Source organism: Psammomys obesus, unplaced genomic scaffold, assembly GCF_907164565.1.
Source record: "Psammomys obesus unplaced genomic scaffold, mPsaObe1.curated_primary_1811, whole genome shotgun sequence".
NCBI lineage: Eukaryota > Metazoa > Chordata > Mammalia > Rodentia > Muridae > Psammomys > Psammomys obesus.
In genome coordinates, this window is record NW_026596162.1 from 6,804,690 (window position 1) to 6,827,205 (window position 22,516).

Here is a 22,516-nt window from a genome sequence, read left to right on the forward strand (position 1 = left end):
GGGGAGTTTGAGCCCCGCAGCCTGACTTCCAGAGGAGGCAGGGAGACATGGAGTTTGCTTGTGAGTGCAATGAAGATTTCAAACTTTAGCACATCTGAAACTACATTTCTAGACTTGTTTCTGCAGTGTTTGCCATCTCATTGATACCTTTATCCTCTCAGTTGCCAGGAAGGCTCTCTAGCCTCTTTGAAGATAGCAGCTTCCCTGTGTGCACCCAACCCTCCCCCTTCCTCTGCTCTTCTTCATAGATTTCATTGTCACTGGACATGCATACTGCAGCCCAATAGTGTTTGGGATGTAGTAAGCACTGACAGATATTTGAGGGACAGAAATAAATGAGTCAATTTCAAGCCAAACTAGCTGCACATTTCAGCACAGATGTGGGCACTAGGAGGTTTCATGGGAACTTCAAGATTCTCCAGGCTCATAGAGCCTGGCAGGAAGGAAGCCAGTTGGGAGTTTATGTTGGGTTGATGTCAGTTTTAGCCAAGGAGACAATAGTAGAGTTGGGAATGGCAGTGGCTTTGGGATTGTAGTTTGACTCAGCACAGTGGTGCCTCTTCTCCCTGCCCTGTTGCAGTGATGAGCACATGAGATTTGAAGCTTTAGGGCTGGGATTTAGGACTCATGTCAACATAGGTCCTAGGAGGTCAGAGTGTGGGCCTGTACTAGGAGAGGAATTGCATCAACTGAGGGTCACACCCTCTCATAAGTTGGCCAGGTTATGCTCCCTAGTTTAGCCTAAGCACACTGATGATATGCAGGTGGGTAGTACCAAGACCAGGGTACTTCTGTGCCTGGCAAATCAAGGAGTTAGAGTGGACAGAAGCGATTCAGGCCAAGTCAGGACTGCTCACAATGTTCCCAGCCTCTAATTTTAATAAAGACAAATTCACGGAAAGCAGGGTCTGGGAATGGTGAGGACTAGCTACCTGTCTGCTGACCTAACGCCGAAGTACAGGTGAGTAGAGATGAATTAATTAGTGCCTTGGGGTGGATTTTCAAAGATTAAGCCTGGTTTTAGTTTACTCTGGTCTTAGAAAAATAGACTTAAGTCAGGCAGCACCTTACTTCGGTGTTGGGGCTCTGCCAAAAGCCCGAGAGAAAAGGCTCTTGGACACAAGCAAGGTAGAAGATTCTCAAAATATGTTTCAGTGGTTAGGCTTTTTGCTTTGTTTTGTTTTAATTCACTGTTGACGATGAGTTGAGTTTCAGCTTGCTTGTATAAGAATCCAAAGTTCTGGAACCATCTGAAAATGATGGCCTCTTAATTAGCTTAAAGGGTTTGTTAAAAGTTTGACAATACTCTTTTGAGTTTATGGTTTTTAGTCAGCCTTACTTAAGTATAATTAACAGATAAAATGTTAATGTTAACAACAACAAAAAATGTAAAAAGGTTTCAATGTCAAGCCAACATTCAGAAGGCATTACCAAAGATGAGATGCACGATTCCTGAAGTGAAATGCGGAGGTTCATCAGGCTCCCAGTATTCTCTAAATAAATCTGTTGGCAGAGTAGACACTGGAAAGCAAACATCCAGTTTCCATCTTTCTTGCCCTAAACTCCCTCACAAAACTATGTAAGAATTTAAGGATTTTGATTGGTTGGTTCTTGGAGATAGGGTCTCACTGTATAGGCTTGGCTGGCTTGGAACTCCTGTATTCCAGACAAACCTTGAACTCTCAGAGATCCACCTGCCTCTACTTCCTGGGTGCTGGGATTAGAGGTGTACACTGTCACACCAGGATTTAAAATGTGTATCAACTGACCATTTAATACTAGCTTTAGCTCTGAAGATTCCTACTGATAATGTACTAATTACAGAAGCCAGTCCAAACTGCTGCCCATTTTTTTTTTTACAGACACTGAACAATCCTGTCAGTCAGATAGACCCGAGATGTGCAGACCACAGAAATACCAGTTGAAACAGATGTGCATGACCATGCCTGATTCTTCTAGGAGGACTGTACCCTTTCACCCACTCACCTTCCGAAGGGCCATCCTCCAGAATAGTCACGCTGGGGATTACGTTGCAATGTGTGAAGTTGATCATGCTTCATCCTTGAAGCTGTACGTTGTCATACGTCTGCCATGAAAACCCAAGAACTTGATATACTGAAATTCGTTGTTCTGCCCTAAGTTAGGTAGTTGGCTTGCTTTATAGCTGTAACTCATGGATGCCATTCCAGCACTTGGGAGAGTGAGGCAGGAGGGCCTCTAAGTTTGAGGCCAGCCTGTAACAAGACCCTGTCCTAAAAGGGGGTGGGGTGGACAGCAATGTCCACTCGTTTACAGATAGTCACTTGCAGCCTGCTTGCTTTTCTGAGTTCTGACTCAAAAAGTGACTTCCTTTGCCCTTCCTATGGGTTCCTTAGCCGCTGGCCCAGGTCTTAGACATACTTGCTCACACTCTAGATGCTCCTCCCATTTCTCCCAGTGCAGCTGCCTGCTGACCTCCACTGCTGAACCCGCTTTCTTGGACCCTCACTCAAGGCATGACTTTCTTCCTCTTTTTCTGTGTTCTTCCTCTCATCAGCTGCTGAGATTTACAGCTTGCCCGCCCTGTGTTTTTCTTTCAAATTCTTAACAGATTGGTCCTTAAGCTTAAAATAAAAGCAAAAAGCCCTTGTTAATCATTAGTCTTTTATGTAGGAATGGGAATCATGGTTACCAGTCTTGACTGATTCCGAGAAATGATGAGGATTAAGTGAAATGTGGAGCAGAGATTCATTGTGTGACTTTTTAGTTACATTGATGGTGAGGCTCAGTGTTCAGCTCATCTACCGTCACTGCCCTTCTGGCACGTTTATCTATAGAAATCCAGTGCAGCGTGTTTCAAAAACATTTCTCTTTTGAACTAATGCTTAATTAATTACTGTCACACACAAGTGAGTCACCTTTCATTATCCCAGAACCCAGAGCTTCTGCCGCCAGCCAGTTTTTTCTGACTTACAGTGCTTATCAGTCTAAGGATGGAACAAGGCCCAAACCTCCATTTTAAAAAGCTGTGAAGAGCTCGCCCCAGCAGTCAGCCTTGGTGTCTGATTATGCGGAAGAAGAATTTCCCTCTCCCCTCTCCTTTCTCTCCTTCCTGGTTTTCTTTCTAAATCCAATGGTGTAATGCCCATGCCTGCAGAATAAGAGTAAGCAAGAAGTTTGTTCTATGTGTGTCTCAGTGCAAAGGATTTGGTGTGTGCGCTGTGCTTCTATGAGCTAGCTCATGTACTGTAGGGTTAAGGGGTACCTTTTCAGTAAAAGGTCATCTAGGTTTTATGACTTTTACTCTTCCATCTTCCTGCTCCCCCAATACATGGACTCCTTGGAGAAGTTATCTTAAATCCTGGCATCCACCTTAGGCCATTCTACTCTTGGGCTAAGTTGAAGTTGTGACCTGGCGGAGTGTCCTTTGTGTCTTTGGTGGCTCTTCCTTTGACATACCTCAGATCCATCCCTCTCCCACTGGGTGTGTTTGTGTATCTAATAATATGTAAAGGATGAAGCTTCATTTTATATTGTGTAACTTTGCACTGGTCTTTTTCTACATGCAGTGCTGTGAACATGCATTAAACAAGGCTATAGACAGACACAGCACAGCCTTAGCTAGAGCATAGTCAGCCTTCATCCCTTCATCTCACCTTATCCATTTTCCGCTTTACAGTAGAATCCCACACACTAGGTAAATCGCAAACGATAGGTGTTTATTGGGTTGTGGAGGACTTGAGAGCCTTTGCTGGGTGGCACAGTATGGGGTGGAAGGACAAGCACAGAGAGAGAGACAGACTTAAATCTGTCTTTGTGATACTTACATAGTCCCTCTCTGTGGACATTATCTCATTTCTTAATAGGCCTTAATCACTTCTTTATATTGTTAAGATATCATGCACATATCCACATGAGTTTTGGAGAGGACATTTAAATAGCTCTGGCTATTGTATCAGTTATATCCGTAAGCTTCTTATATCATCTCATAACTCATTGGTGGTATTTGGGGGAAAGTTTTATTAATTGAGGTGTTGGGTATCGAAACTAGGACCTTTCGTATGCTAGACAGTGAGTTATACTCCACTTCTGGGCAGTTTCTTTCTATAGTCTTCTGTCTTAGGTGGGTTTCTATTATTGTGATAAAACATGGTGACCAAAAGCTACCTGGGGAGGAAAGAGTTTATTTCAGCTTACAGCTTGTCATCATCACCTGAGGAAGTCAGGGCAGGAACCTGGAGCCAGGAGCTAATGCTGAGGCCATGGAGGGGTGCTGCTTACTGGATTGCTCCCCATGCTTTCTTATATAATCCAGGACCCCCAGCTCAAGGGTGGCACTACCCACAGTCAGTGGTGCCCTTCCACGTCAATTATCAACCCAGAAGATGTTCCACAGGCTTGCCCATAGGCCAGTCTGGTGGTAGCATTTTCTCAGCCGAGGTTGCCTCTTCCTAAATAACTCTAGCTTGTGTCACGTTGACATACAATTACAGCACATCTTCTTATGTAAACATCATATCTCAATAAATACTAATGTGGCTTTTGTTGCCTCTTGGGAAATGGAGTCTTCTGAGGCAGTTTCTGGTCAACTGGTCCTTCAGTTCTTCCTCCTGGGCATTCAACTCTGAATCCCTTCCTTTCTCCTTTCTCTTGGCCGGGCTGATTGATTCACTTCTTGGCATACATTTCTGTGCTTTCCAAACTTGTATGTACATTAATCTATGGAGCTTCAAAATGAGCAAGCACAGTGAGGCATGGTGACAGGCACCTTTAATCAAAGTCCCTCAGAGGTAGAGTCAGGTGCATCTCTGAGTTTGAGGGCAGCCTGGTCTACATAATGAGTTCCAAGGCAGGCAGAACTATGCAGTGAGACCTTGTCTCACAAAAAACGAACAAATAAAAAAATGAGTAAGCACAGCTACAAGATAGACTTGGGGTTTGTGCGATGAGCCCTCAAGACTAGTTTCCAAGACCTCCCTAGAACTTGTGATGAGTGATCAGTTATAGTGATACCATTTAGGAATTGCTGCCATTAAGTAGGTCATTACGTTGGGTTGTTTTTGACCGTGTTTTATGTTTACAGTGAACTTGTACCCGAAAGGGAAAAGATGCCTCTCATCTTTCCTTGCCCTCACTTTGCCCCACACCAGGTAATTGGAGCCTCATGCAGTGTAGACGTTCACTAATAGGTAATGTGTGTGGACCTTTTAAAGGAATCAGGGAAGGTTTTGTTTTTGATGCAGGATCTTGCTGTAGTACAGGCTAGCCTGGAACTCATGATCCTGCTTCCACCTTACCTCCCAGGCATGACGATAGGCCCCGCCAAGCCTAGTTTCATAGGAAGACTTTAACCAGTAGATCTGTCTGTGAGATGGATGTGTTACCTGTAATCTTACTTACTTGGGATGCTTGCAACTAGAATTGCTCCAAGTTTAAGGCCGACATGGACTATACCTCAAGTTCCAGACTAGCCTGGGCACTAAATGAGATCTTGTCTCAGAAAACAAGTAGACAAAGCTCACCTATTCGTTTTGAGCAGCTTCTGTGGTGGAGACTGTCCTGGGAGTCTTGCTTAATAAAGAGGCGTTTACCAAGGTTCTTTCTCTAAGCTACTATGTCTAATCCCCACAAATTTCTAAAACTACCCGTGACTTCTCGGGTATGGAGGTAAACATGCAAGGAGAAACAGACTACACCAAGAGAATGACTCATTCGTGAGGACTGACCAAGTTAACTAACCAACCCAGTTCTAGTCCGTGGTAAAGGTGCTTGCTCCCAAGGACCCTGTTACCCTTGTAAGTTTTTAAGAAACTCCCACTTTTGGGTCTTCGAGTGTCTGTTACTTAAACCACAAGTTCCTTGATACACCAGACTAGCTATGCAATGCTCTATCTACTTGGGGTTTATTTGTCATAAGGTGAGGACAGATAAGATGCTATGGTTCCTAGATCAGAGCACTCTTGTTCTGGCAGTGTGGCATCCTAGATGTGTGTGACAGGACAGCTTAAATCTAGTGACACTTAGGCTGGTAGTGGTTACATCTACTTGTCCCTAAAGTTAACAAGAAAAATTAGTGGTTTCTTTTTCTGTAGTTAACTAACATTTCTGGAGTAGGGCCTTCTGGGACTGCAGTAGCTCATGGTTCCTTTGCTAAGTCCTGCTTTGCTTAGGATATATGAGTTGGGGGTTATAATAGTTCTTTTTCTAAAAATAAATGTCTTGGGTAGTTATTTTTGTTCAACTTTTGAATTTCCATTATTATCCTTTGTTTAGACAGTTGCCATTTTTTATAAACTTTATAAGAAGCAGACACTGGTTTAGAGATATCTCCATTCTCTTCCCGTCTGTTCCCCCAAATTTCAGTCATATAAGGATGCCCTCATTTTACCTGAGGACAACTTGAGTTCCTTCTGCTTCGGTGATCGGCACTGCAGTGCTTGCCAGCTGAGCCACCTTTCATCAGCGTCATTAGACATCGAGCACTCATGCTCTCTGGCTGCCAGCGCATGAGCTCTGTGTTCCCAGGACAGGGTTCCCATCTCAGCCTTTCTGTGAAGCGCTGCTACCCTCTGAGCCCTCCTCCCCAGCTCTTGCTGTCCTCCCCTCCCCGTAGGGACATAGAGGCGTGTTTTGTGAGTTTGTTTAGATTTGGGGCAGAAGTATGAGTGGTTTCGCAGGCCACTTTGGGAAAACATCGAGTATGGATGCAGCGACCGTAGCCTTCTGCATTCTATCATCTATTAACTCTCTCTCCCTTCCCCACTCTGTGATTGAATCTCAGTTTTGTTGAAATCAAGGCGAAGAGAATCTGTGACCTAAGAGTATGTTCTCACACCCAAGCCTCTGTGCTGGGCTCTGCTGTCTTTTGACCATCCCACAGGGAACTGCCCTGTCCTGAGGGCTTATTGGTGCTTTTCAGTCAGAGACTTCTTGACCCATCGCTTCCCTCATTCTCTATGGAATATTTAGTCTTAAGGAAGTGAAGACCATCTGTCCTCTCTTTGAACTGCATTATTATAATTTCCTGCTGATACGTTTACATTCATGGTCACAATATCTGAGTTAAGGTTCCCAGTACCACATACAAAGCCAGGAGTGGTGGTACACATCTGTAATTCCAGAGCAATAGAGGAAGACACTGGCATTGACCTCTGGCCTCCATAACACATTCACATACATGTATAAACACATAGAAGCATGTATGTACATTGTGGGGAATTTTAGTTGAGTAGAATGACATTACAGAAACAGCGCAGTCCCCTACTTTGACCTACAGACTCGCTGCACTGACTAGCCAGCTCTAAAATTCACCTAGCAATGCAAGGGATGCAGGCATCAAAACAGTCTTGGGAAAGCTGGTGGACATATACTTCATGGTCTCAAAAGGAATTCAGAGCTACTGCAGTTCAGATGGTGTGTGTCAGCAGAAGACTGTCATCTAGAGAGTTAGGAGCGCAGAAGAAAATTGCTGTCTATGATTGATTTGGGGTAAGTTTTCCAAGAGAACTGTTCTTTCAACAAATGATCTGGGACAACCTGATAGTCATACAGTAATGAATGAATTTGGACCCAAACTTTGTGCCAAAGACTTAATGTGTTAAAGTCTGTAGAACTCTTAGAAGATTGGCTGGTGTAAACTGCAACCGTCTTGGATTTGCCAGGAGTTCCCTCCATGTCACCAAGGCAGCCCAATGACTGACTTACTGGGTTTCATCAGAGTTAAACATGTTCTGCAGAAGCCATTTCAAAACAGTGAAAAGAGCCTGGATGGAATGGGCGAAGTGCCTCTGCCGTCTAGAACACACAAGAGCTTACAGCTCAAGAATTAAACAAAACAAAACCTCCGAGCTTTAAACTGAGCACAATTGGATAGACAGTTTTCAAAAGCAAAATGGAAAAAATTTACAAATTGGTAAAAAAAGGAAACATGTTATTAGTTATGAAGACCAATGAAAATCAAAGCCACCACTCTCGTGTGCCATTTCATATCTATTAGGTCGTTTGGCAACAGGAAGTGTTGGTGAGGGTGTGGAGAAACGGGACCTCACATGTTGCTGGTATGATGTAGAGTAGAGCCACCAGCACCAAGCAGGACCTTGAAAAGAGGTTTTATAAATGAAGCCAGACACAAAGGCCACTTATGTGGCATGTTCACAGAGGGGAAATCCGCAGTGATGTAATGCACGTTCGTGACTGCCAGCGGGAAGGAGGAGGGTGCGTGGCAGACACTGCCTTGTGAACGCTGGCCTGACACTGAAACCTTTTCACATTGGTGTCATTACTGGCAGTGCAGTTGGGGAGGAAGAGAATGTGGGATCCCATCCAAAGCCTCTGGCAACTGTTGTCACCTTTTTTCCTTTTCTTTTCTTTAACCAGCCCCCCACCCCCAACCCCTGCCCACCTTTTCAGACAGGGTCTCTCACTAGGTAGCCTTGGCTGACCTGGTGCTCACTGTGTGGACCAGGCTGGCCTTGAACACACAGACATCCACCTGCCTTATACCTCCCGAGTGCTGGGATTCGAGGTGTGAGTCATGACCTGCAGCAATGCTGGGGGATTCTTGCAGAGCATCAGACTTCTTTTTTCTCTTTCTTTTTTTTTTTTTGAAAGACAAAGTCTCATGTAGCCCAAGCTACCTCAAACTCTCTCTATAGTCAAGGATAGCCTTCAATTTCTGATCTTCCCACTTCACTTCCAAGTGTTGGGATTACAGGTGGGCCACCACAGCTGGTTTTGTGTGGTGCTGGAGAGTGAGTCTAGGACTTTATCTCTGTAGCCTGACAAGCTCTCTGTCAGCCGAGGTCCTTCCCTGACCATGATGGCTCTGGAGGATTCTTTTAGGGTCGGTACACATGCCCGGGAGTTCAAGAGTATTGGTTACACAACGGTATGAACATTCCAGAAGCCATTAAGCTGCTTCAAAAGGATAAATTTGATGATATATGAGAACACCAGTGCCGCGGCTGACTTACCCCAACTTTGTGTGTGTTCTCCTAAAGCTTGGGTCAAGCCAGCTTGGGTTTACACGATTGATCCTTTATTGAATGATGTTTCTTCCTTAAAGAATTTGACGTGAAAATGTCATTTTCTAAAAATCTTGAACTTATGCAATGAGTTCACAGGCTTTATGTTCCTATCTCGCAATTGTAGAACTTTTACAGTTTTCTGTGAAATTGTTTATAAACCAGCAATTCTCAGCCTGCATGTTGCTACCCCTTTGACAAACCCGATCTCCAAGGACACACACTTCATGAAAATAAAGCCCATTTGTAATACACGTTACAATTTTTGATAGTAGCAAAATGACAGTTATAAAGTAGCATTGAAATAGTTTTATGTTGGGGTCAGCACATAAGGAGCTACCTGTAGAAAAGGGGCTCAGCATTAGGAAGGTTTGGAACTGCTGCTATACCCTTTTCAGCAGCGTCATCTTAACAGGCCTTTCACTGTGGCACAGTTGACTTCTCCTGTGTGGCATCTTTTCATTCTGGCTCACCTTGAGTAGCACTCAGGTAGGGTCTAGCCACTCATTAATCAAGTGTATTTCTTTGCTATAGAAATACTGTCAAACTTGATCTTAATACAAAAAGTGCTCTCACTTACTCCCAATCTCACATAGAAGTGTACGGAGAATTGGTATTTGAGATGGAGTCTTAGCATGTAGCACAGGCTAGCCTTGAACTTGGCATCTACCTGCCTCAGTCTCCCAAGAGTATATGAGCAACAATACTCATTATAATATCGCTGCTTGGTTCTAAAGTCCATGAAAGCAGGGAGTTGTCCTGTGTAATTCTAGAAACTATCCTCACGCCTTACACATCCCAAGAGCCTTATGCATTGTCTGGTATGCATACTGCTCTGTGACAGGCCTTTCTGTTAACTGTCGTGTTCTGAGTTGAAAACAAAGCAATCATTTGTCTTAATGTTTTTGTCTTCCTCTAGGTTGGTATTTCGTATGGCATCTATTTTTATCTAAATTCAAGTTTCTCCGGGAGCTGGTGGGAGACACAGGATCTCAGGAAGGAGATCATGAGCAGCCTTCAGGGTCTGAAACAGAAGAGGACCCTTCAGCTTCGCCACACAGGATCAGATCTGCTCGCCAGCGAAGGGCACCTGCTGATGAAGGCCGCTGACCAGACATGCGCCTTACTAGAATATGGTCTGAGGGAGTTCTGAGCCTCTGTCCTTAGAGACCTGACTCTGAAAGTCACTAAGTGACTGAGGAACATTTGCAATTGGATTTATATCCAGTCATAAAAAAAAAAAAAGATTTATACGTAAGCCATATAGAAATAAAGGGAATTTAAACCAAATTGGACCATTACAGATTTCATCCTGGATATTTGGCTTCACTGGGCCTACTTACTCTTTGCCTCTTGGGCTTTTTTGTTTTGTTTTGTTTTGCACTGGTGTAAATCTGTAAACATTTCAGGCTTGAAGACACGTTATTAGTCATAAAATGTACCCTTTTCTTGACGTTTTAACTTGTCAGGAATTGGGACGTATCTCATTACTGTCAACCGGGTGATAGATAGTCTTGCCATTGACCTAGCTTACGCATATGTGACTTTGCCCCTTGTTAGAGTGTCATTACCTCAGCTGATGTGTATATTGTTGGTATCAAATATATCCGGTTTAACTGGCATTTAAAAATGACTCAGCATTGAAGTGAAAGGTTATTGTATATGCAGAGAAACATGGAAACAGCAGTGAGGCATTTTGGGTAATAGTGATGTCAACATTTGCTACCAGAGAAATTATCACAATTCTATATTGTCTTGAAAAGAAACAACAAAATGCTTTATGGGACTTAAGAAAGGAAGATATCCATAAGTTGATGAATCTGTGCTACGTTTTGTCCGTGAGGCACTTGCAAAACAGTTGTCTTTCTTCAAGGCAAGGGATTGCAGTCAAGGGCAAGGAGAAATTGCCAAAATCCCCAGAGTTGACCTAACAAAATTCAAAGCAAAGAGAGGCCTGTATGACCACTTCATGGAGAAGACTGCCATTAAGCTATCATATGTTTTATCCGAAGCTGCCTCCTGGTGTTAGACAAAAGGCAGTGAGCGCTTGCTCCATCAGGGAATGCAGCATTGCCGGTACTCTTGACACACGTGTGGGGAAGTGAAGATTCCTATGACTAATTTCCAAAGTGATTTGGAAGAGGGGGACTCAGAATCTGAAGTTACAGTTATAACTTAACCTGTTCATTTCACACATTTTTTACATAGGCTCAAAGTTTATGTGGCAAAAATATTTTAGAACATGGAATAAATGCAAACTAAAACATGTTTCTGGATGCCAGGCGCATGTCACAGCTTAATGGGCAGTGTTTTTTCTTAGAAATACTTATGGTGCATCTTAACAGTTGATTGTCACTTAGACTAAGTAAAAGTGATAATTTGTAAATTTACTTTTCAAGATAGCAGTTATTTATTGGAGAACTTAAGTATAAATCTTACAGTGTTAACATAGTTATTTTCTATGAAATACTTTTGGGGTAAACCTATTGGGGGTTTTAGAGTTATAGTTAGGAATCTATCAACTGTCTTCTCCTTTAGGGAGAATGAGATCAGTCCCCCTTTATATGGGGACTTTATGTTCTGGGCTTGTGTTGTGGAGAAAGTACTTCACGAACAGCAATTCAGCCACAAGACCTCAAGAATGCTAGGGCTTGAGAAAGCAGTCGTTGAAAATACCTGCTTAACTAGGTAAAATGCCTCTTGCCAGGAGTCCATGTTTGTTTTAACTGAACTTTGGACTGTTTACTAGAGAAGAGAGATAGATTAATGGACCGTCTAGTGCTGTCTGCACTATACAGAGGTGAACTGCAAAGCCACGGTACTTTCCGGGTTCTTGTTCTTTGGGGCTGTTTAATCTTGTTTGATACCTCATTCTTTCTACTGGCAGATTTTGCCCCAAGCTGAGTTCCTAAAGAACCGTTTTTGACATTGTAGCCCTTTGGGAACACTGGAAGGGAAATTACAGGGGCCAGCCTCTACTTAAACAAAAAATGCCCAACAGTTGAGAGTGGGGTGCCATCGGTCTGGCTTCTTTATGGGGCATCGTGACCAGAGGCGAAAAGAGCAGTGATGTCATTTTTAGCTTTGTTTTGTAATATTTCTTAAAGCAACTAAATATCACTAAATGGGTCAAGATGCTCTGAGGCATCTTGGTACTGGGAGGATGTTTATATTAGATTTTTTTTTCATAATCTAATGTTTTGAGCTCCAAGTTTTCCTTTTTGCTAATGTTTTTGCGGCAGATAGCTAAGGTTTAGATGCCAATAGGAAACACTTTAAGCTGCAGGTGAGCTCCCCGTTGTATTTAATCAGTATTAAAGAGTGATGGCTGATGTAACTGTCCCCTCCAACCTATAACAAGGTCCAAACTAATTCCCCAAAAGCTACATATGTGGCATTTTTTATTGGCACTTATGTTTGCAGCATATTACAAAACATTAATAAATACTGTACGTGGCCCAAGAAACAGTACCTTATGATGTAATAGCTCATACTTGCGTGCTTAACTGAAGACATTTTGGATGCCAGTATGAAGAGTCTAAAGCATAGTCCTTTGTGTAAAATTGGTCTCATGGATCTCCTTTACCCCATCAAGAGAGGGGAGAAAAACCATTGTCCTGCAGGAGTCCTCATGTGCTGTGGGTTTCTGTCCTGTTTCCTGTTTTGTTTTAGTACTTTCGTAGCTGTTACAACTGCCACACCTGCATTCTCAGGCTCTCAGCACAAGGGGTGTGCTTAGCTTTAATGTTTAAAAACAGCAGAGAAATACTAGAGTCTTGCCTGCACCCTTCCAAAAATGATATCATCTCTTTGAGGCCTGGTTAGAGACTCAAGGACTCAGGTGGATGGTTGCAGTCCTTCTCACCCAGCCCTTCCCAAATCTTTGTTTTGTCTCTGAAGGTGTGTGTGTGTGTTTGTGTGTTTGCAGATTGCCCATGTGGTGGCAGGGCTCAGATTTAAATGCCAGAACACTAAAGATTTGAATAAGTTAGCTGAGGCATTAAATACACACCTGAAGATAACCTTTGAACTGAATGGATTCTCACAGTGGAAGTAGATAGTGGGTAGCCGTTTTATGGACATCTTGACCTCTTTGTTTAGATTGGGTTGAAGAGCCATTTCAAAATGGTATTTTGCTAAAAGTTTAGAATATGTATGTATGGACACCTGAAACCTGATGGGAAGTCATCCATGTTTCCTGTCAAGAGAGGCAGTGCATGAAGTTATTGAGTCTGCAGTGCAATCCTTTTTAAAGTCAGTTTTTCCCAGAAGGGGTCTGACTGTGATTGGTAACCAGAGTAACCGCAGATCTGGTGAACTAAGTGCAGTTATAGAATCTAGAATTAAAGCACCTTGTATTGTCTGCTGTCCAAGTGTCCTGGAGTTTGAAACTTGTAACAAGTTAGAGTTTGTCCTGTCTTGGTGGAAGCTGCATCTCCATTGGTTAGAGTACGTGCTGCCTGTTGAGGGCTGCCTCGCATTCACCTCCATGCCAGTTCTATGCATAATCATTCACCAAATACCGTTGCCGTGGCTTCTTACAGGAGCCCTTCCGTCCTGTGCTGTGATGCATTGTCATCTTGCTGCTTGACAAAATACATTGTAAGGAACTAGAGCCGTGTGTGATAAAAGTACCTTTGTGTAACAAGATGTAAAATACAGACGGGGGATATGCAAATAAATTATGTTCCTGTCGTAATATCTAAAGCTTTCATGGTTTGTATGTTTTAACTTTCACTTTAAACTGCACAGAATAAATGAAAATGAAAACAATCAAGTATATGTGTCATTGATTAAGGATAATGACTAATAATGATGGGTACTTTGGACACAATGGGATTTTAAAGCTGTTTTGTTCCTTATGGTCCACACATTGGCACCATGCTTCACCAACTCACAAAGTCTAAGAATTGGGAGCATAGCAGTAGTATCTATTATGCCACAGAGCCTGAAAGCCATGCAGCACAGCTGTGTTGGTGTGCTCAATCATACTCAAGCTTCCGCTGTCCAGGACCTCAAGAGCTTGCTAAGTTGCTTACCCTAGACCATGTTTCAATTCTGTCAGCACTGACTACCAGGAAGACCAAGGGGACTGAATACTGCTGAGCGAGAAGGTGCAGAGGCCTGTGAGAACACACTGGAGGTAGGAAACCATGGATTCCAGTGACCAAGCCAGTGTTTTTCCTCAGTGCTCAGGGGCCAAGAATATAGGACAGGAAAAGAGACTTTGCCATGGCCTGGCTTTGTAAGGCAGGGTTGTCTCCATGCTTGCTGTGGAATGGTTTGGGATCTGGGCTGGTTAGAATCAGTTTGGGGAACCAAAGGCTTGGGATGGTGGGTAGCACGTAAAAGGAGAAAGGCGTTTACAGAATGGAAGCAAAATGTGGAGGAGCTGTGAGAATGTCCCACCCCCACAATCCAACAAGCTGTCATAAAGATAATGCTGGTTATGGGAGGACTTGCAGAGTGGGGTTAACAAAAGCTGGAGGGGGGAGGAGGATTAAACAGTGGGGTTAACACAAGCAGCTCAGAAACAGGTCCCTAAAGAACATTACTATTTCAGACACTGATGAAAAGTCCATTAGGATGCTGAGGAGGAAAACAGGGTGGGAAGAGCATGGGTTGGTGCTAAGCAGTGGAGCTCCATCTATCAGGAAGTGGTGACAGGAAGCCAGTGCAGTGGTCCTGCCCAAGATGTGAGACTGTAAAGCTGTGAGGGACAGTCTGAAGACCTTTCTATGAGAGTTGAGTTGGCAGGGTCCGTGACAAGACAGGTGAAGACCATGGATGAGCCAGTGCTGGCCTGGTGCTGGAGGATGCTGGCATGGAACATGTTGGGAGGGACAGCTTGAGATCGAGAGCAGGAAATGTGACAATCATGAAAATGGCCAGTCTGGATCCTAGGTTAAAGGTTAGCAGAACTTAGGTCCTATCCACATGTTATACCTTGGTACCTGATGCTTTGTTTAGCCTGTTTCTCGTTCTACTAAATGGGAGAGAGAAGAATGATTTTTTTACAATATTCCCTGAGTGTATTAATATGATTAATACGTAAACAACCAGTGACTGCCCCTGCTAGTGATTCACTTCTGCAACTGTACAACTCACCTTAAGGACAGCTTGGTCCAGCAGTTGGTCAATTCATTTATAAAATTGGTTAAGAGGGAGTCACAAAATTTGCATTTATTATATCTGAGTAAGACCAAGCTAATTTCCCTCCTTCCTTTTCAACCTGATTGCAGATCCATTTGAATGTCATCCTGCCTTTGCAAAGGTCAGAGGTAATTCTGTGATTCAGTCTTGTTCTCTCAAATAAGAACAGATCTTTGCAGAGTGTTTTACTATATTATCCAAGATACCGTAGTTTGTGTATATGAATATATTTGAGATAGTCTCACTCCATGTCCTGTGATGGTCTGGGGCTCACTGTGTAAGATGGGCTAGCCTTCACCTCCCTAGAGCCGAGATTAGAAATGCGAGTATGTGTATTTTAAACTTCACTGCTTAGATGGATAGGATTTTTAGCATCTTGCTGTTTTGAAAATCTCTCAACACATTCAAACAGGTTTCCAAGGAAACACCCCCTCTCTCTTCACATTTGCTGTAGCATCTAAAGTGTGTGATTACAGTAAAGGTAAGGAGAGCATGCATATTCATGTTTGGGGATGAATTTCGGCAAACATGAGACTCGTTAGTGAGAACAGCTCTGTGAGCATATACTGATCCTCTTTCCCATTCAGGAGGAACTTGGACATCTTGTTTAGCTAGTGGGAACCTCAGCCTGGAGCCTGTCACATGCTGTATCAACTCCCACCTTGCCTTCCCTCCTGACAAAGGACAGATCCTCTGCTCATCCAGATGTGTCTCTCCCTTCCTCCTTTCCAGCAAATTGATACTATTATCGACTTCTCATAGCTTATCAACTGGATTGGTCCCTTCAACACAAATAGTCATCAAGTGTATTCTGCCTTAAAGGAATGAGGCCTCTTCTTCATGCTAGACCCTGGTCAACTGCCTCTGTGACATCACTAGCAGAATCAGAGGGACAGTTTTCAGTCCTCAAGTTGACTGGACTCTTCCTGTGATTGCCTCTTCTTTCCTTCCTTTTCCTTTTCCTTTTCCTCAGAATGTGCTTTTTCTTGGTTTATAGGGCACAAACTCTGGATTGTATTTCTACTCATTTGTTCCTGCCCCATCCCATGAATAGCTCGAAGCTGAGCCCCACAGCCCAGAAGCCTTCATATTAGCCCTGTTCTTACCCTGTGCTCTTTCTCTGAGCCATTGTACTTGTGGCCTCAAAAGTCTCTTCATCATTGGGACCCTGCTTCTCTCTTTTCAGCCAACTATCTCCTAGTGTCTTCAGTTGGCTGTCTTAAATACTGATCAAGAGACTGGGGAGGTAGTTGGTTAATAAGAACATTGCCAAAGCCTGAGACCCTGGGTTCAGATACCAGGTGCCAGGGGCTGGGGGCTCGAGGATGGAGGGCAGGGAGGTGTTCAGTATTTGTAACCCTAATGTCCTGAGGACAGACCAGTGGATTCCTGGAGCTCATTGGCTAACCTGCGCAGGCAAATCAGTGAGCCCCAGGTTCAGGAAGAGACCTGAGAGAGAGAGAGACAGAAGAAGGAAGGAAGGAAGGAAGGAAGGAAGGAAGGAAGGAAGGAAGGAAGGAAGGAAGGAAGGAAGGAAGGGAAAAAGGGATGGAGGGTCAGAGGGAAGGAGGGAAGGAGGAAGGGAGGGAAGAACAGAAGGAAGGAAGGAATGGTTCTGTGCTAATTGGAGAGGTGACCAAGGAAGACGCTTAATATTGACCTCTGGGCCTCCACATCGGTGCACTCACATACCTCCATACCTACGTATGTGCACACATCCACACAAACACACATATAACCCATGCACACACAGCACACATGCACACACACACACACACACACACACACACCAGGTAAACTCAACATCAAATTTATATATGATCCCTCCTAACCTGGTGTTCTTTCAATGCCCCCAAACAAACAATTACTCAAGTCAGCAGCCTCAATGTGCTCATCCACACCTCCCTGCCTGATGTCCTATATCCAGTGTCATTGGGCCTTGTGGAGTCGCCTCCTGAAATAGTTCCATATGCTTTTCTCCATGTCACTGTTAACTACTGAGATGTGTATATGTATATGTATATGTATATGTATATGTATATGTATATGTATATGTATATGTATATGTATATGTATATGTATATATACCAAGTGCTTGTAGAATAGTGGTTACTGGTGTAGGCTGTGGAGTTAGCTTTCTGTTAACACTTCACTTTTAATCTGTAAGATAGATTTTAGAATGATCCATGTATTTCATGGGGTGTTAGGGGGAATAAGTGAATCAGTACAGATGATGTGTATGTTGAGCGTTTCTTAATATTGCGATGCTCACCCAGACTATGTTAATAGTGTGTTGGGTCCTTGTCTGTCTCTAGTGGTTTCTCCTCACTGCCAGAAGAATGAGCTTTATCAAACTCAACTTTGTCGCCTCCTTGCTTATAACATGTGAATGGGTTCCTGTTGCTTTTTGGGAAGAGATAAATGAGTCCCTCCAGCATTAGCTGCCCCTTCCCCACCCCATCTTCATCTCTACTGTCATGGGAGTCATCTTAGTCACACCAATGTGTGGTCCTCCTCCCCAGGCCATGAACTCCCCATCTTCTAGTCAGAAGTCACATTCTGGGAGAGGTTTTCTTGAACATCCATCACCCTTTCCAGATTGTTCCTTTGTTTACTTATTCTCAGAGAACAGACGTCCTTCCTTTTGGTGGCCTGATCACAGGCAAGGATTCAGCATATGTTGGTGGATTTATTTAGCTAAATGCCACCAGACTCACAATGCTGAACTAATAATATTTCAATGCATTTTAAGACTTAGGTAAAAACAGTATTTTAGCCTGCAGGCCACTGTAAGTTTGCTTGTTGGAATCCACACCTAAAATCCAAGGAGCTCGGTCCCGCCTCATCATCTGTAAACATGCCACTTTCTATAACCAACAGTCATCAGAGTATGTTAACGAGATGTTCATTTTGCCAGCCCCTCCTTCCACTTCTTGTCCATTTTACTCCCTTCAGAAAAGGTAAACAAGATCCTATCTAATAAACAGCAGCTTTTGACCACAAGGTGGCGACAGTGCTTAAGCGTTAGGACTGAGTATTGCTTCTATTCCAGTGGAGTCAGGAGTGTGCGCTTTAAAAGGCTGTTGTGGATGGAAGTCTGGTAATCTATGGCATTCTGTTTGGGGCCATCGGTGTAAGGATTAATCGGGCCTGAGGCAGTGAGGATGAATGTATAAATCATTGCTCCAAGTAGAACAGAGTCAAGGGAAGAGGGGCGCGGCCTACACCCTTGGGTCAGGAGAGCAGGTCAGCCACCCTCTTCATCGAGAGCAAAGGTGACAGGTAGCTGTAATTCTAGTTCCTGTGACTCCCGTTAACGAAGGGCTGAGATCTGAGGAAAAAGTCAAATATTTAAATTTAATTGCCCAAGTGAAACTAGAGGATTTTGGAAGATGAGCAGGGAAAGGGTGATTGACCCAAAGGCCTCTGTGGGAGCATGCAAACACTGCTTTCTGTCAACCAGTGCCTTCAAAAATAATAGTAATAAAAAGTCCTCTTTCTTAGATTGCTTTCATGGACCCTCATAGCTTTGCAGTAGGTGTAGAAGGCAGGGAAGATATTCTCACAGGTAAAGAAACTGAGGTCCCAGGAGGTGAAGTAGCCTGACTGTGGATGCCATGATTAAGTTCCAAAACCCTTGGGCTCCTGTCTTGTTGCTTAGGAAATATTTTCTGTTTCAGAAGTTTCCAGGTTACTACTGTGTGTCTTCCAGCACCAAGGAAAACACATTCAGGTGCAAACGCTAGGGAGACTTTCTGTCTGGGAGCCAATATGGTGGACGTACTTACTGTCATGGTTTTTGTTTCCTTTGATTCCGTTCCTACCCCCAAGATAAAGAAACCTGCCTTTGTGTCTTCTATTGCTGGTTTTTCCTCACTCCACAGGGACTCAGCACGCTTGAGTTTAGGGCAGCTCAAAATATGGATTATTTAGCAGGGCAAGGGACTTGCTATGTGGCCGGGTTGCTAAGGGTTTTTGGCAAAAACCAGAACCCTTTATTCACTTGGCTCTGAGGGAGGCAAGACTCTGATGAGGGTGGCTTACTAATCTTGATGTCTTAACACCAGCTTGTAATTCGTAAATTGCAGTCATGTTTCCAGTGGCCACACAGGGCCCAGGGAGTGATGCCACCATCTCTGTGGGGTTCTGTCTTCCTATGGACCACCGGGGCCAGAAATGAGCACTGCAGAAAGTTTCCTGGATTGTGGTAGTATCCTTCTGGCTTTAATAGTTAGTACTGAGTGTCTCTCCAAGTCTGCTGAGCACTGTGCCCATGCCATTGCATATAACCTCCTCAGCCAGTCCAGTTACTTTTCACCTTGAATTCAAGGGCCATTCCTTTCAGGCCTGGCTGGACCGCTGTGACCTTGCAGCCCTCTGGTATTCAGAGTACCGCTTCTCACACAGAGAAGCACTGCCACGGTCCGAGCTAAATGCAGTCTTTACTCTTCCTTAGTTCGCTGTCAGTCTCTAAAGTCGGGGCTAGAAGTCTGTATTTCGACGTGTATTTTCTCCTGGTCGATTTCAACCCTCCCGTCACCCTCTGCACTTCCCTGAAAAGTTTCCCTGCGGAGCCTGTGTCTGCTTGGACCCTGTGAATGTGACCTTATTTGGAGACAGGGTCTTTGCAGATGTAATCACATTAAGATGGAGTCACAGGGATGAGGGCCGGCCCTAATCCCTAACCTAATGATGAGCCTATAGAGAAATGTAGAGATAGCAGCAATCCTGGAAAGAAGCAGAGAGCAGACGCATGTAGCTCTGCTCAAAGGATGACAAGGACAGGCACAGCCATGAGATGCTATCACAGAAGCTTGGGGCCCTCAGGTTCTCCCCCTAGCCTCCAAGAAGAAATCAGGCCTGCTGGCACCATGACCTTGACTGCTTGTCTCAGGACCGAGAATGTTACTATGGTACCAGGAAACCCCTTCCCACTCCCTTATTTTTTCCCCCATCTACCATCCCGATTATTTTTATTTCCTTTGTCTATGCACAGAAAGTTATACTTCTTCTACATTGTTTTTAACGCTATTGTGCATACATTGTCTTAGTCACTGTTCTGTTACTGTTATTTATCACTATTACTGTTGTTAACATTATTGGTCAAGGCAGCACCATCTCTCTCAGAATGCTTTCCTTGCCTTCAGTGAAGTAACTGGGTGAGCACGCAGCCTGTCCTTTTCGAAACAACAGGCCCACTCAGTGCCGAGATGGGTGTGTGCCCTAACAAGCCTTCCTCCTGGGTCAGCCATAGAAACTGTAGTGCCTTGATTTCCCTAGGAGACCCTTCAGGGATTCTAGTTATTGCCTGTAGTGGGAATTTTGGTTTATTTTAAAACCCAGTTACGTTATGTGAATATGTTTTTGTTTTAATCCCAGGAGTGGGAGATGGGGCTGTTTCAGATTGTCCACAGCTGCTAACTGTGATTTGTCTCGTGCTCTAGGAGGGAGGCGTGATTTTTGCCAGCTGAAAGATAGTTTCCGTGAGGGTCTGAGTCTGTTTGGAACCTTTCTGAAGGGATAATTGCCAGAGCCTGTAAAGACAGATTGCTGCTTTCCTGCTTGTTGTGGCTATTGTTGCTTTTGCTGCTGTTAGCGGGTTACAGTTTGTTGTAGGTTTTTAAGTAGTCCTGCACAAAGAGACAAGAAGAAATTGAATACACAGATGGTGAAGGGCAAACCTGTCCCAAGGATCCCAATGCTTGTGATGAGCAGGAAGTAATCTAAAGAGCTCTGTCCTTCTCTTTACACCCCAAACTTCTTTCTTGCTTACCTACTATTGGGGAATTGGAAGGGATTGGGCTAGAGAAGGGCGGTAAAAAAGAAAAAAAGAAAGAACTCAATAAAGTAGCCTAAAAAAGTACACCTACAATTGCAAACAATGTTCTGTAGCCTGACTACTCCAACTGCCCAGGGCACCCAGCTTTCCCTGAAACACAGTGAGATTTCCGGTGTTCCCGGTAAACCTCTTTGATGCTGAAATCAATTCCAGTCAGTTTCCACCTTCTGTACCAAAAAAGTCCAATTGCCATGGGAGAATATTCATGTTCTTCCTAGAGATGGTCATGTTTGAGAAAGCTGATAGACGCCATAGTGCTTCTGTCTCGATACCTCGACCTAAGGTTCACGGTGTTCTCCGTCCTTCGTGTCATTGGCTTGGATACTTTCGTTCCGCCTTTATTTTAACTAAGCAATTATTACTAGTTGGTAATTCACCATCGCCATCACTCCTTTTAAAAAATTAGTTTTGTAGATGCGGCACTTTGCTTGTATCCCAGGCTGGTCTTGAATTCAGAGCAGTCTCCACGCTTTGGCCCCGCAAGCACCAGGAACATGGGTGTGTAGCACCATGGGCACACGCTTCTTACATTTTTAAAGAGCCTGCGTCTTCAGCCACACTTGCACACACCCCGGTTTCTTCTCCATCGTCTCTTCGGTCTCATTCTCCCTCAGGCCTCAGTTTCTCTTAACGCAACATCACATGCTGGTCCATTCAGAGGAGGTCTTGCTTGGTCTACTTTTTGTTGTAAGCAGTTAAAATTTACTATGGGTTTATCTTCTGGTAATGCTGCTGTTAATCCTCAGCAGCTGTATAACCAAATCACCACACAGAGACTGGGTTTTTAGTTAACCTAGAACACAGTGCTGGGCAATATTTACTCCCTCCTAAACCTCCGAGCCCTCAGTTTCCTAACATTTAGATTTCCCACATTATACTTGCTTTTTGTGAAATCTTAGGTCTGGTTCATGCTCCAAGTCCTCCAAGTTCTCTCCTCCAGCTCTGCTCTCCTGGCTTTCTTCTCGTCCCTTCTCCTCCCACTCATCTCCTGACTTCTGGCTCCTCCCCTCTTTCCTGTCCTCTGGCTCCTCCCATTGCACAACATTGTATCTAGTTGTCTTATTTTGTCCTGTTTACACAGAGTTGAGACAGGATGCTTATAATGAGTATCACAATGCAATATCCGGATTGAAACCAGAGAGTTGGGGGTGGGGAAATCAGCATTTGAATTAACAAGGGTAAGGCATATACATTTTAAAAGACTATTATACCAACATTTCCCCCTTTAAGTCCAATAAAAGGCTCCTTTTCTTTCAATACAATAATAATTATGAAATTATGAAAACTTTTAGGTAAAATCTACATGTGCAATGTCTAGCCATGTGTATTTAGCACATGGAGAGGGTATCTTAGGAGAAAGTATCTGATTATCCTATCTATCTTGACAAGTTTGAAGTTCTATACCTAAATTAACTTTTATCCTTATTGGTATTACCTATATGAAAAGATTTCTTTACTTCTAAACAACTTAAGCTTAAATGTGGTACTGTAACTATTTGGTCTTCAACCCCATCAGAGACTT

General features: G+C 43.7%; 1 protein-coding gene across 1 annotated transcript in view; it reads left to right on the plus strand.

Moving 5' to 3' along the window:
* Smim13 (small integral membrane protein 13) overlaps positions 1-13,779 on the plus strand; it is a 21,488-nt gene extending 7,709 nt beyond the window's left edge. Inside the window, exon 2 of the mRNA XM_055595229.1 lies at positions 9,922-13,779. Coding sequence (XP_055451204.1) covers positions 9,922-10,112 — 191 coding nt within the window. The 3' untranslated portion in view covers positions 10,113-13,779. The remainder of the gene's footprint in view (positions 1-9,921) is intronic.
* The last annotated feature ends 8,737 nt before the right edge of the window (positions 13,780-22,516 follow it).